Source organism: Sander lucioperca, chromosome 1, assembly GCF_008315115.2.
Source record: "Sander lucioperca isolate FBNREF2018 chromosome 1, SLUC_FBN_1.2, whole genome shotgun sequence".
NCBI classification, from domain to species: domain Eukaryota; kingdom Metazoa; phylum Chordata; class Actinopteri; order Perciformes; family Percidae; genus Sander; species Sander lucioperca.
The window spans coordinates 27,164,564-27,178,590 of record NC_050173.1 but is presented as its reverse complement, the minus strand read 5'-3'; the positions used below and the strand labels follow the sequence as shown (position 1 = coordinate 27,178,590).

At 39.9% G+C, this 14,027-nt stretch overlaps 1 protein-coding gene across 8 annotated transcripts in view; it reads right to left on the bottom strand.

The window, feature by feature from the left end:
- Positions 1-14,027, bottom strand: part of LOC116052427 (ecto-NOX disulfide-thiol exchanger 2) — a 178,233-nt gene that overhangs the window by 49,364 nt on the left and 114,842 nt on the right. For 7 of the 8 annotated variants that reach the window (XM_036001426.1, XM_036001408.1, XM_031303137.2 and 4 more), the window contains one exon: positions 6,432-6,563. In XM_036001426.1, the coding sequence (XP_035857319.1) occupies positions 6,432-6,563 (132 nt within the window). Of the gene's footprint in view, positions 1-6,431; positions 6,564-6,684; positions 6,708-14,027 lie in introns of those variants that run through there. The other variant, XM_031303140.2, reaches the window with a different exon arrangement.

The following is a 14,027-nucleotide window of genomic DNA, read 5'->3' as shown; positions in this document are numbered from 1 at the left end:
TAACATTACACCTTGGACTTGGATGCAATGTGTAGAACACACATTGTACTTAATACATTGGCTCATTCCATTGAACTTAGTACATTAGTACTAGGAGTTGTTTTTGGATTTATGCTAAGTTTTGCAACTTTATATTTCTAGTTATTGACATTTTTCCACCTATGGTTATGATTTCTGTCTATGGAGGGGTGGGGTCTCTACTTGAATTCTCCTCTGATTCTTTTTTTCCCCCTTTATGGCCTGAGGGTTTTTGGAGGGGACAGCTTGGGCTGGGTCAGACTCACAAAACACAAATTTGACTCAGAGGGCTTTAAAATCTATCCAAAAGACAACACCCTCTATCCTCAGATCCTTGATTCAGATGAGGAAAAAGTTCTTTAACAAGGAAAAATGGGGAGAGAATCCCCAGTAAAAGCAATAGAGGAGGGATCCCTCTTCCCGGACAGACAGACATACAATAGATGTCTTACATGCAGAATAGACAGAAGTACGTAGCAATGGTAAAACTATGATATGAAGAAACATAATGACAATATTATGTACAAAAGTACAAACACAAAAAGATTATGGATCAGAGAAGACCTCAGAACTCCTATATACTTTGTACACCATTTACCATACAGTACATACAAACTTGACTTATGACTGTGGCCTGAGTCCAATTCCCCCCTTTTATCCAAACACTTCGCTAACACAAACATGTAATCATAACTTTCTAACATACACAACCACTGCCCGGTCCATCTATAGAAATAAAACTGTCATCATTGGAGACTTGCAACGGGCTTTGTGAGGCTGCAGATTGTTCAAGGCTCTGCCCACAGTGGTCTGTTTATCCAGCTGTCTGTCTGGATAAATTCACTTGGCTGGAGGCAGGAAAAGACTCTGTGGTGAAGAAATACATTCCAGGCTCACAGTGGATGAAAGGGAGGCAAACTCTAATGTGTAATGAAAGCACTCCGGCTCAGGCAGTCTCTTTTAATGAATGAGCCGGAAGCTGACACATAAAAACCCACTTAAACCTACATTCAGGAAACGTGACCAATTGTATGCATGCACAGACACGCTCACAGATCAAATGGGAAAGGACAAAGAGAGTGACAGTGAATTCTCCCCTGTTGTTTAGAGGTGAAACAAAAAGGAGAAAAGATGATGTTCAGTCATGATGGTGAATCAATAACTAATCCACGTGGATTACTTCAAAGGCACAAGGTCTGCAGGACAGAATAAGACTGTGTGTAACATCATGTGAAAGTGTGTGCCTCGAAGACGGCAATGCCATAAAGCAAAAGAAAGGTGTGTAGATACAATGTTCAGCACAAAGTTAATCTAAAACAGAACTGAACAGTTTAAATAGACTTAATGTATGTAATACTGTGGCGTTGTTAGTGCATAACCTTGGGCTTCTTCGTCCTCATTACTTGTTTTAAACTGAGAAAAAGAGGCAAGAGGAGAGTGCCTAAGTGCATTTCTTACATATTTGGTATTTGGTTTGAGTGAAAAATGCATGGGGGGAAAATATATATATGTGATGATAAAACAGCAGCACATTTGGGAAATTTACATATCACAAGGATTTTTACTGTCCATCGAGAAGAGAAAAACTAGTTTTGAATGTATTAACAATTACTTTATTGATACATATGTAATTATTTGTCAATTGCTGCCTACACCTTTGGTTTACAGTACATACTGCTTGAGCCCATAGGAGCATGTCAGTGTGACTCAGTGTGAAGGAGCTCAGCTCTGTGAAGAGCAAATGAACAGCGTGTGCTCTAATGTGGCTCTGGGTTACAGTGGCTGACTCAGCTGTAATGAGATATAAATTAGATGTTGGGTAATTTAGGCTGCTGAGGGAGGGAGGGAGGAAGGGGGGAACAGGAAAGTAGAAAGGAAGGAACAAGAGGGAAAGTTAGGGAAACACTAGCTGTTATTCCAGGTGAGCAAAATTAACTTGAGTCTCGTCCCTCTCCATCACGGTTTCCTTCCTTCTTTTCCCTCTGAAACTGCTTTCTGATACCTGATGTATTACCCTAGCTGAGGCTTAAAAAGGTCCTTAACACCCATGGTAAACCCACACATGACCTGATTTGAGATCTTCTCAGGACTGTGTGTGTGTTTATAGACTGTGTACCTTTTGTGATTGTTTGTTGCACCTGTTAGGAAGGGACAAATTACCCCTACGTCTTTGTTTTTAATAAATGGGATCATGTGAGCTTAAGGTACTTAACGTAATTCCTGCATAGCTACACCAACCCACAACCACGTTCATGTCATAAAGTCGTGATAAGCAGTTTCGAACTTGTGAGTAGCGTTCACGTCAACGTATAAGTTGTAATAACAACTGAGAAACCTCTTAAAGCAGCCATATTATGCTCATTTTCAGGTTCATAATTGTATTTTAAGGTTGTACCAGAATAGGTTTACATGGTTTAATTTTCAAAAAACACCATATTTGTGTTGTACTGCAGTGCTCTCTCTCACTGCTGCAGATCCTCTTTTCAGCTGGTCTCTGTTTTAGCTACAGAGTGAGACCTCTTTTCTTCTTCTTCTTCTTCTGTACTATCTTTGATTGCACTGCACATGCCCAGTAGCTCAGATGTAGATCATGTCAGCTAGCTAGCTCCATAGACAGTAAAAGAAAGGCTGTTTCTACAACTTTGGTCAGTTACAAGGCAGGATTAGCTGGGAGACTTCTAAATGAGGGCGCACATGTAAGTAGTTCTTTTGTAGATTATGGTGAACTTGTGTATGTTGTAGCAGTGCTTTGCTATTGAGAACGAGGTAGCATGCTAGCGTTAGCATGCCAGCGTTAGCCATAGCGTTAGCATGCTAACTCTACGAGCTAATGGTTGTGGTTAGCCTGCTCGTTTCGGCTTGTGACGTCACAAGCCGTGCCGATTTTGAACAGTCGTGTGTGTGGAAGCACCAGAGACACAACATAACACCCCAAATCCCAGAAAAAGTGATTTTTTCATAATATGGGCACTTTAAAGCTGCAAAATATACAACTTGGCTGTAAATAATCCAGAATTTCCTGATAAAACAAAACAAACATGGATGCTTTACGACAGCCAAGGTTACTGGTTCAAGGTAATTAAATCCAACGTTTATGGATATAGTGCTATATTGTCAAAACACAGCATTTTTAAACCTTACACGACCGATTGTCCAGTCATAGCACTTAAGTTGTCCGATGAAGTAATTAATCTTGCCTGTCTCTACCATTCATCCCATATTGATAGGTGAAAACACCTGCGTGGGTGTGCAGGCCCTTATCCTTTTTCACAGCAGACATCTTGGCATGATATAGCAGGAAAAGCATGGGTGTAATTTATAACATTAAAATCCACAGCATGCCATTTAGGTGAGCATGTTCCAGGGTCCTGGTATTGTGCATCACCGGCCGGCTCACTAACTTGGCTTACTGGGAGACTTGATGGAACTGGGGTCAAATTTGTTTGATCTGTGCTTTTCCTGCTATGACAGGTCAAAATGTCTGCTGTGAAAAATATTTATTCTTTTACACAAAAGGTCAACAACTGGTCTCTTACCTTTCCTTTCCATTACACAAAAACAGTCCAAAACCAACTAAATGCACCTGTTTTCAAGTATGACTGTGGGCCAACACTGGCAGAGGGCCTGATTAAATGTAAGATCAGATTCTTTACAGCAGACATTATGACTTGCCAAACACAGGTGCGGCTAAGAACTTCACTAATTGCTGCATTCGATTTATGTGTGCCAGTTTCAGGGCTCTGGCATTGCACATGCTGCATCACCAGTACGGCTTAATGACGCACCTAAAGTGGAACAGAGCTGCTTTGGCAAGTTAAAATGTCTGCTGTAAAAAAGGCCTTCAAACACTGCAAATAAAGTTCAAGAGAAGGAAGTTGGCATCTTTAGTGCACTTGAATGTGTAAAAGATGTGTGTCCAGCATCCAGAGTTCACCTCTAACATTAAGTTCAGTTCCTCCACTTCCCTTTATGAGAAGTGTCATTTGTGTCTTTCATCTCTGCTCAGAAGCAAGGTTTTTGTTTGCCATTTTTAAAATATACCAGGCCTGAGTGTGTGTGTGTTTCCCTTAATATTTTTTTGAAAAGTGCATTTGGGAGACTGTTCCTCTCCAAGTGTGTACACACATGCAGCTACACACACACGTACACACAAGCCTGGCATATTTCAAATATGAAAGTGCATTTCAGCTAAGAAGTGGGAAGTGATTTATAAAAGGCTTTAGGGAAAGGCTTTCTACTGAGGATAGAAAAAAGAATAACTCTTCAGAGATGAAGAGTGGGAGGGTGCCGCTGAACATACTGTTATAGATAGCAAAGCAATCTAAGGCTGAATATCATAGTGGCAGATCAGAATACAGTAACTTAACCTTACAAAATGCTCATTGAAGTTGTAATAATACAGGAGAAATAATCAAATGAATAAAATGTCATTGTTTTAGGGTGTTTTCACACCTACCTCATTTGGTCCGGACTTTCGGACTTTTCAGTTTGATCCAAACCAAAATTACAGATGTGAAACCTACCCCGGACCACGGTCCGGATCAAAAGACCACATTTTGGTCCGATAAAAAGAGGTGGTCTCGGTCCATGGTCCGGTTCGTTTCTAGTGTGAAAGCATTTTTTGGATGGTTCGGACTTTCAGACCAAATACAAGAAGCTCTGGCAGGCTCTCCTTGTGTTACAAGACCGGGGAAGCTCCTTTAAGGAATAGCTCGGTGCTTAGTGTGTAGGCTACATGAGAGAGTGAGTGACGGTGAATGCGCTCAGAGCAGACAGCTGTCAGCTATCGGAGCAGAGAATACATCAGCAGTTTATTTGTTAAGTTGTAGTAAATGTACAGTGTAGGTTTCCGTTTGTCTCTGAATAAATTTTCCAGAAAGAAAGTTCCCGTGTCTTGCTTCTCAACATCACAACAAAACAAAAAGTAGGGGAGAGCAGCAGTCACTTGAAAAAACTCTGATACATAGAGGATACGAGAGGACGGGGGAGCCCGTCAACAAACCAATCAATTATAAGTATCTGGAAACGCAGCTCATGTATGTGATGACGGCAGGACGTAGTTTTGTCACGTATAGATCTTTAGTGTGCTTGCATAACTGCAGTGTGAAACCAAAACTTACCGGATCAAATGTGTACAATGTAACAAAAACATGAACCTTGGTCCGGACCTTGGTTCGGACTTTCAGGTGTGAAAACGCCCTTAATCCAAATAAACGTCTGGTTCCCAACTGTTACAGATGCTATTAAACCACTGGCAATAGACTTTCAGTCATTGTAGTGTGCTGAGCTCAGCTCTCTAGAGTGCACATTACCTGATATACAGTATATGATATAAATAGAAGAGCAGAAATGCTATATACACTATTGTTGAACAAAGCAAATGTGGTTTGACGTAAACTCATGATATAAGCTTGGAAAAGGAACTCAATTTGAATCTTTTTCTTGGGGTGAAATAAATATTAAGGATTCACATTCAACTTTCACTTCAGCTTGATGGCAAGTTGAGTTGACAGTTTGAGGCTTTCAATGGCACTCAACACAAAGTATGCTAGTGTCAGTGATTTGTGCTATACTAAAACCTGCAACTGCTCTTGCATAACTTAACACACAGACTTAAAGGTTAAAAACAAACCTGCTGCTTTTGTTCACCGATCCCAATAGATGTTTGGTTAAGTCAGACAGAGCTTGCTTGTCTGTGTGTATGCCATCCTATGACTGATTACAGCATCCCAATCCCACCTTGGTGACTCATTCTGTTTATTCCAACATACTTATTTCAAATGATCAATGCAGCCACACAAGATAATCCACCTGTTTATCCTTCAAAGCCACAGTAGCAGATATCCTACACTCCTGAACACTAATGCAGTCAAAGACAATGTTGCTAATCAACAAACCTACCACAAAATCTGCCCCACACAATAAAAAAAAAAAATAAAAAAAAATCATGTTCATTTTGCTAATGACAGAATTAAAGCGATCTATTTTCGATGCAAAAATACATCCAGCCTTTGAGAAACAGATCTAAGCTTAAAAACGTTTTATGATAAATTTTCTACATTGAACAGGTCTTCCATTTGTTTTTTAAACAAAACACTTTGCTATGTCTTATAGTGAAAATCACCAGAGGGGGAAAAAAATCCAAAATTAATCAAATGTTTATGATAGGAATGGAGTACGAGCAGCTCTGAAGTGAATACATCTACATAAAATGTTGTTGTTGCAAAATTAGATTAAATTAGACGGAAGGACATCAGATAAATACACTAATAAACGTGAAAATATAAAAGCCTGTATATGATGCTTCCAGAAACAGTACCTGTGCCGGTGGAATATTGAAATAAACTTTCAACACAAAGGCGTCTGTAGTTCTGGTTTAGGTGTTGTGTGGTAAGGTTTAGGCAGTGTGGTACCTGGCATGAGTTGCTGTCCAGTGATTCCGATGGGAGGCATCCCCAGGTTGTTCATGGCTGTTGCCCAGGCGTTGGGGTCTGACATGGGCATCGTCATCGAGTTGGAGTCCATTGTCATGTTGCAGATACCTTCTGCAGAAAGACACACAAAAAAGGGGGACAGAGAGAAGAGTCAGTATCATTCCTGTCACCAATAAATCATCATGATACAGGGTCATGCCAGAAGAGGAATCATGTTACGGTCAAGACTGACTGAGGTAGAAGATTGTTTTCAACAGTGTGGTGCTGTCATGGCATCTCCTGCCACCTCCACTCTATAAATCCTCCTTTGATTTTGTGTTCTGTCTGAGGGAAGAAGAGAGCGGAGCCCGCTGTGACTCTGCAGTCAGCCTGACAACATAGTGATTTCAACAACCACTGCCATTAAGAATCTACTCATCCTGTTGTTGCAGTTTGTTCCGTTTCACTTTCAGGTTGAAAAGCCTGGCCTCTTGACACTTCCTGTCTCAGTGACCTGTACAGAGAGTCCACTGGAAATACTGTAGTATGACCTGAAAGAACTGTCACACGAATGTAGAACTCCTGCTCGTCACAAGCAGATAAAAAAATAGGAATGGATTCATATATCTACAGACAAAATGTAGACCAATGAGTACTCCAGTGAAAGAGCAGAGCGTTCATTTGCAAGCCGGAGTAAGAAAATTATACAGATTATGCTATCGGGCATTTGCCAGGCGCTCTTCTACTAAACCTGGAAAAAAATCTCCAACTTAGCAGGACAAATACACACACATCACCTCAAACTCACAACCCCAGACTCATGGTTCTTTTTGTCAAGTGTTGCATAATAAAGCAAACACATTTAGATCCCCATAATAAAAACCCTACAGTAAAATCAACATGAACGCATCATACATCCACCAGCGGCTCATTCTCCCAGTCTGCAGTATATTTCACAGCTCTAAATGCTCTTTAATTTTCTCCTCTAGTCGACCTCTTTCTCTCTGACAGACCTGTAAATTGCTGTGACTGCTGGCTGAGTCAAGCTGTCCTTTTATCTTCTCATGCCAAAGCCAACACTACTGTTATTAATGAGAAGTGCAGCATCCTGCACACACTTCACACCTCAGAAGGTCTGTGGCAGAGCCTACTGTGGAGGTAACACTCTCTGCTCTGTGTGTATAACCCTGTGTGTGTGTGTGTGTGTGTGTGTGTGTGTGTGTGTGTGTGTGTGTGTGTGTGTGTGTGTATGTGTGTGTGTGTGTGTCTGCACAACTACAACAGCCAGACACAGCTGGCATTATGTGTAATAATGTTATTTGCCTCTTTGTCTCCCCCTCTGAGCTACTAATTTCAAAGCTGTCTGCTGACACTGCCATGGAGAGGCCTGATAAAACCGTCTGTATCTCTGTGTCGCTGTAATAATGCTGCTGACGAAGACTTCACCAGCTCGTTAACTAACACAGCCCTATTAACAGGGGACACTTTTGAGGACTTGAAATGAAGGAGGAGAGGAGTGGTGGTAAGCTGTTTAATAGCTATTTCATTACAGTTTACAGTGCATTAACTGCAGTCATTGTAGTGCTCATGGATACACATACTCACACACAGTCCTCTTGCTTGGCTTAACAATCATTATTATAGCTGGGCAAAAAAATCCATATGTTGATGATGTTGTTCATGATATAGAATTCAACATGGTCTGACATTTGGTCATTGTAATATTGAGATATCCTACATTTTGTCTTACATTCTACGTTACAGTTACTGTAAGTGATAGAAGCTTATTTGAGTCTACTAATAAATAAAAAAAATCAACACACAACGACAAATTATGTTGAAAGTGTTTCCTTAAGCAACATATGCAATGTGATATGCTAGCCTTATACATTGACATTTAGGTATTTCTTTTGAAATATCACAATCAGGGCTGAGAGACTGTTATTTTTCATTATCGATCAATCTTTTGATCATTTTTCGATTGAGGATTCATTTTTTATTTGAACCGCAAAACAAAGATATTCAATTTACAATAATATCAAATAATAATAAATCCATCATCTCATTCTATTTTGGACAAATATGACTTTGACGTTGAAAAAATCTAAATGTCTATTTGTGCTCCCATCTAATCTACTGAATTGTGAGTGAAAACACAACAAGGCATTGGCCTTTGATGGAGAATCATTGGACATCAATAGCTTTCCAAAGACATTTAATTAGAATTAATTCCTGTTCCTCACTGGAGGTCAGTGTTGTTATTGACTGGGCTAACATTCAAAAGCCTTGTGCGTTTGACTGGATGGTGCATAGAGCATGTTAAAGCGTACTGTAAGTGCTGGGTCAAGTGAACTACAGTGGCCTTTAGGCCCTGCTGACAATACACGTCATACACCCTTCAGTTCATCCGTCTGCCCCGGTGCTCCCATTCATTTAGTGCATCCAATTCCTGTGCCACCCTCTTTCTTTTCATCGTCCTTAACTCTGTTCTTTTCTTTTTTCTGTTGCCCGCCCTGCATCGACTCAACTGCCATCCATTGTCTCATGTTTTCCCAACACACACACATTCCTCCATGAATCAATTATACTCTTCAGAGTTGCAGCTCTATGCTTCAATCACTGAGGGCTTTTGAGTTTGGTATGGCAAAGTGACCTTGAGGGCAGGAGTCAGCCTTGGCTCTACTTAAAGGAACCATCCTACACCATCACATCAATATATAGAGCCGAGGGAGGAATAGCAAACAGCTGCTAAGAAAACCAACACATGGATAAACTCATGTGCGAGCACACACCCCGGCACAGATACACACAACACATAAATTAACCTTGCCAAAGAGGAGGAATAGAAGCCAGGGACAATACTGCCAATGAGGGAATCAATGTTGGTAAATATTTTTTAACTAAAAACATGGACTCTGCTTTGCTGTTTTGAAGCCAACTGTTTGTATGGAATGAAAATTACCTAATTGAATCCCAGCATTTAGTTGTTTATTCCAAGGTCAAATGATCAGAGAAACTATAAGCAAAAAATAAGCCTAGTTATTTTCAGCTGTTGGCTCAATTTAGCTTAAACTCATACATATGCCTAATTATATAAACAGAACAATCTAATCATGTGAAGCTAAGACCTCAAGACACAGAGATCCAAATGTAGAACTCTGTAGACCCGAGCTTAATATGCGTGTAGTCTGGTTAAGCAGAGCTACAGGTGGAGGTTACATTTATCTCCTCTCACAGGATGTCAACATTAGAGTCTCCAAATGTGGTGGGCAGAGTACAATCACCAAAATAACAAACTTATTGTGAAAATAACATCATATAAGACAACTCAATAAGCAAAATTATATTCACTGAGGTATATTAGAAATGTAACATTATATACATATTCAAAATGTGATTTTAAGAGTATAACTCTCCAAAAAATGCAATATAGAACTGAAATTAATTAGTTGATCAATACTTTACATTAGTCATTTTGAGCACCTATAATCCATTGGCAACTATTTTGATAATCGATCAGTAGTTTAAGTCATTTTTTTAATCAAATAGGCCATACATTAACTGGTTCCATCTTCTTAAATGTGAATATTTTCTTTTTTCTTTTTTTCCTTCTATGATATTAAATATTTGCATTTCAAACTGTTGCTTGGACAAAACAAGCTATTTAAATATGCCAACTTAGATTTGTGGAAATTGTGATGGACATAATTTACAATTTGCAACTCTACACCAGTATCATCATGATACATTTCTGCGTGGATACTGGCCATGGCAATTAAAGTGATAGTGATTTTAATTCAGCTGGGGTCCACACCAACCCAAAGCTTCCCTGATACTCACTCTCTGCGGGCTATGACCGCCATTTAGCTTCCCTAAAAGCTCCCCCAGGAGGTAGATAGGAAATTAAGTCATTTTAAGGCCCATTGGCTGTAAGCCCCACCAGCAGGCAGGGAAACACTAGAGGCCATTTAGTCTAAAATGCACATGGTTTTAACAGCTAACTACAGGCTTATTACAGCCTCTAGAGACGTAAATCAAGAGGCTGCTCAAAAGATGAGGGGCCGAAACAAAAAGAGTAAGAAAAGGTCGCTTTTAATAGACAGATGTGATGCTGACAACACAAAATAACAGAAAGAAGAGATAGATAATGGAAGTGACCTTAAACTGAACTTTGGACATTGCAGCAATGAATAAAGCACAGAGACGTGATGATAGTCATTACCACAACGTAGGAATTGAGAAAACCTACAATTAGTGTATAATATGTCATCGCTGAAAACAAAAGTGGTTGAACAGATAGATGAGCGTAATTAAGTTTCAATATATGTCCTCCAACCAAAGGGAAAAATAAAACTCCAAACAATTGTTGCTGGCTACTTTCTGATTCTGAGACACAACATTGGAGGAGATGTCTGCCATCTGCAAGGCTGTGTGAAGTGTCCATGCTTCTTCGGTGCACAATTGCTCTCTGAGAGCAGATGCCTCTTTGACCTTAATCTTGTCCTGAATACAGGTCTGTATGTTTGTCTATGCGGTATGTCAGAAAAGCACTTTTCAGGGTCATCTGGAAAAATAAGTCTCATCACAATGTGAGAAGAAGCTAAAACTATGAAGATAAGATGTATGCATCCGTAAAAAAAACCCTGTTTAAAGGGTACAACTTTATCACTGATTAATTATCAAAGCCTACTGAAACTAGAGAAATGTGCTCTTAAAGATCACTATATTATTCTTCAATTACTTATGTGCCACACACACACACACACACACACACACACACACACACACACACACACACACACACACACACACACACACACACACACACAGTGTCTGTTTAATAATGTATGACTGCTCTTCTCTCCACTTCTTTGATCTGTTAATTATGATAAAACTGGTAGGGGTCTGGTGATTAGTTATGTCACAGTGAAGAGTGCCCTGAGTGTTATACTACACCACATCTCATTTAGGACTAGAAACGACGACAACAAAGTGAAGATGTAAAGATGACAGTAGAGGCCTGAAGACAGCCAGGCCTCATGTGAGATTTAAAAAAAAAAAAAGTGGGAGGAACTCTCTCTGCCATTTCTCTTTCAATCATTTCCATATATTCTGATTAAAAAATGTATTAATAAGAGTGGAGTTTGTGGAGATTGACAGAGATATTCTGAAAAATGCAGCTCCTGCCAAGAAGGAGACAGATACTGACCCCATGTGTTAGGCCTGCTGCTGCTCCTACTGCTGCTAGGTAGCTCTCTCTCTGCTCTCCCCCTCCCCTCTGTCTGTCCTTAATTGCAGGAGTGAAGTCTGGTGTGCGGGAGTCAGGGTTCCAGCTGCAGCTCATGCACCATAATCACCTCAGCTTTAAATACCCGGTCAAACTTGCCACTCATCGTCAGGTCATAGTCAAGACGACCATGTTAGTCTCGCTGCTGACACAACCTGCTTGCTTTTGCTCTTTGTGTTTTTTGGCCTGTCCTGAATGTCTTTCTCCTGTGCCACAGAATATTGGAACCTGACTCCTGCCTCCGCTTCACTCCTGCCACCCACCATCCTGCTTGCCACAACTGGACCTCACATTGGATTCATTACGGACACTTGGACTGTACGGTACCACTCCTGCTCAGAACCCCTGGATCTGTTACCCCCCCTCCCTGTAGACTTGGACTTGTTCTTCCCTTTTTTGAAAACCTGGACAATTTAACATTGTAATAAACCTGTTAAATCTTCTCCGGCTCTGCGTAGTTGTCTGCATTTGGGTTCAAATTCTGTCTCAATCGTAACAACATGTCACACCTCATCATGTACGGTTATGGTTGTCACTATGGCAGAACATCGTAAGTGCGGGTTGGCAATAGGACAATACATATTGTAAAATAATCATATAATTTCCAATCATAAAACAAACCGCATCAATGTGATGAATTTTCTTACTTAATCAGGTAATTATTTCAATGAAGTAGAGAAAACATTCCTGTCTGTTTCTAAAGTGACATTGCAGAAAAAGTATAAGGATATATATTGCTATCGCAATATGAAATTACATATATCGTGATAGAGGATTTTCTCCATATCATCCACTGATAGTGACAGGTGGTGGTGGTAATGCTCCAAGAAACGAGACACTGCATCAGCAAAGGCAGGGATGAAGAGAACTGCTATCACGTAAACGAGGATGTAAACAAATACAGCTTTGCAAATTTAGATTGAGTTTATTGTTAGACCTAAAGGATATATACTTAGTGTAAACAGAAACTTTGTTTCCAAAAACACTCCAAAGGGTACCTTAAGTTGACCGGAATCTTTGATGAGATATTACGACAATGAATAGGTTACAGAGGCTAAACAATGTAAAACAAGAGGACCTGCTTGTTAAATGGCAGGACTGTAATGTCATTACTGAAACTAGAAGAGCAATGGCTTTATACTGTTATAGAAAAAAGTAATTTCATTACCCTCCAAAACTGAGTGAGAGACAACCTCTTGCAATTTTCTGCACATAGAATTTGAATTCTGTGTTGCCTTTAAAATATGATCATAATACTGAAACCCTAAAGACCTGCTGAAAAATGAGCTGAATGCAGAGACAAGGCTCCGTTGCAAATAAATCCATTGCAATTTGATGGCTGGGAGTGGATCTATGTTGCCTCTGTGTCTAACAGACATACAGTGTGTCTGTATGTGACCATTGCTTTGGCGAGGTGGTGACAGTGGAGACTGTCAAATCAAATTACAGTCTCCAAAATTGGTTTGGAAAAACTAACCTGAACCAAATCCACAGCAGAGGTGACTGAAATGCCAACTCTGACATAACACTAAAAGAGGAATGCATATCCAACCCATATTATAGTCCAATCAGGTGCTTACGCTCATAGAAATGCAGCCATTCATTCATTCACTCATGATGAAGTCTTGTGAGTCAAAGTGCACCATATCCTACACATCCTCCACACATGATTCATAAGCTCGCTCATCTGACCTCATCTGAATATGATCAATTACCTTCTTTACTTGTTCCACCTGATTAATAAATCCATTCCAGCAGATTGCACACACATTCATATAGATCTAAAGAAGACAAATGAAAGCAGACCAGTCGCAAATACACACCACATCAAACCAATCACCAAAAAGCAATCAACAGCAATCAATCTGTGTACACTGCCTCTGCTTTCAATAAACTGCTGATTTTCTTTTTTATCTAATTGGGCTACACCACAGTGAAGAGTCCTGATCATGTGTTGACCCATAATGAGTGAGAATGTAATTATATCTAAATGTTTGTAATTTTAGCTCTGCAGCAAGTCAATATAACTTTCTATCTGTGGGCATGCATATTTTCATTCACCCACCACTGCAGAGTCCCAACTGCTCTTACTGCTACAGTGTTTACATTAAACATTATAAAAATCACCCTTATATGCATTCATCCCAACAAATCCCCCACATTGAGAGGGATTAAATAATACTGCGGACATAATAAACCAACAAATTAAAGCTGCTCTGTCATGACTCCAACAATCTTCACTCAGCAACTACAGCTAAATGCCTAATTACAATTCCCTAGATTAGTTTAAGCTCTTGGCTTGCCGAATG